This window comes from Felis catus, chromosome A1 (genome assembly GCF_018350175.1).
Source record: "Felis catus isolate Fca126 chromosome A1, F.catus_Fca126_mat1.0, whole genome shotgun sequence".
In the NCBI taxonomy this organism is placed as follows: domain Eukaryota; kingdom Metazoa; phylum Chordata; class Mammalia; order Carnivora; family Felidae; genus Felis; species Felis catus.
Window position 1 is genome coordinate 199,150,977 of NC_058368.1, and position 1,142 is coordinate 199,152,118.

At 36.0% G+C, this 1,142-nt stretch overlaps 1 protein-coding gene across 1 annotated transcript; it reads right to left on the minus strand.

Annotated features, from left to right (window-relative positions):
• Nucleotides 1-614: 614 nt before the first annotated feature.
• Nucleotides 615-794, minus strand: LOC109493019 (40S ribosomal protein S29-like). The gene has a single exon (XM_045057044.1). It carries the CDS (start codon nucleotides 783-785, stop codon nucleotides 615-617), a length of 171 nt encoding a protein of 56 aa, XP_044912979.1. The 5' UTR covers nucleotides 786-794.
• Between the last annotated feature and the right edge of the window lie 348 nt (nucleotides 795-1,142).

The following is a 1,142-nucleotide window of genomic DNA, read 5'->3' on the forward strand; positions in this document are numbered from 1 at the left end:
CAAGATGTCATTTTTTATGTCTGAATAATAATCCATTGTGTATATATAACACAGTTTCTTATCCATTATACATTGATGGACACTTAGGTTGTTTTTGTATCTTGGCTATTGTAAATAACGCTGCAGTGAACATGGGGATACATATATCTTTTCAACTGTTTTTTATTCATTGGATAAATACCCAGAAGTATAATTGCTAGATCATATGTTAGTAGTACTTTTATTTTTTTGAGGAACTTCCATGCTTGTTCTCCATAGTGCTATACTGAAACACATTCCTACCAACAGTGCACAAAGATTCCCTTTTCTCCACATCTTCGCCAACATTTGTTATTTCTTGTCTTTTTGATAGTAGACATTCTAACAGGTGTGAGATGATAGCTCTTTGTGGTTTTGGTTTTCATTCCCCTGGTAATTAGTGATGTTGAGCATCTGTTCACCTACCTGTTAGCCATCAATATAGCATCTTTGGAAAAAATATCTAACTCAGATTCTCTGCCCATTTTTTTAATTGAAGTATTTTTATTTTATGTACAATGAGTTGGGATTAAGGTAACTTATCCCAAACTGCAGTTAAGGTAGGTATCTTGGATTACCCATTCAAGAAAGTTCACTTAATCCAACTTAATGAAGCCTATAGCCTTCATGTATTGACAGAAACACTGACAGCACATGTTAAGGCCATATTTCTGGATCAAACCATGCTGGTTTGAGCAGACAAGGCAAGAAGAAGAATCCTGGCCAAATTTCCTTGGATGGCTACAGCAGAGCTGCTGGTGACCCATCTTGCTTTCTTGGATGCAGTGAAACAAAAGGGGTCTCTGCCCATTTTTTAATTGGAATTTTTCCCTACTGAGTTGTATGCCTTTGTTATATATTTTGGATAGTAGTAGCTCCTTTTCAGACATATGATTTAGAAATATTTCCTCACAGTAGATTGCGTTTTCATTTTGTTGGTGGTTTCCTTACTGTACAGAACATTTTTAGTTTGATGTAGTTACATCATTTATTTTTGCTTTTCTTGCATTTGCTTTTGGTGTCAGACTGAAAAGTAATGCCTTTTGGGGCACCTGGTTGCCTCAATTGGTTAACTGTCCAACTCTTGGTTTCTGCTCAGGTCATGATCTCACATTTTGTGGGAT

What these genes read in the sequence shown, in the direction of transcription:
- LOC109493019 (XM_045057044.1), bottom strand. Translation starts at nt 785, where the DNA reads ATGGGTCACCAGCAGCTCTGCTGTAGCCATCCAAGGAAATTTGGCCAG.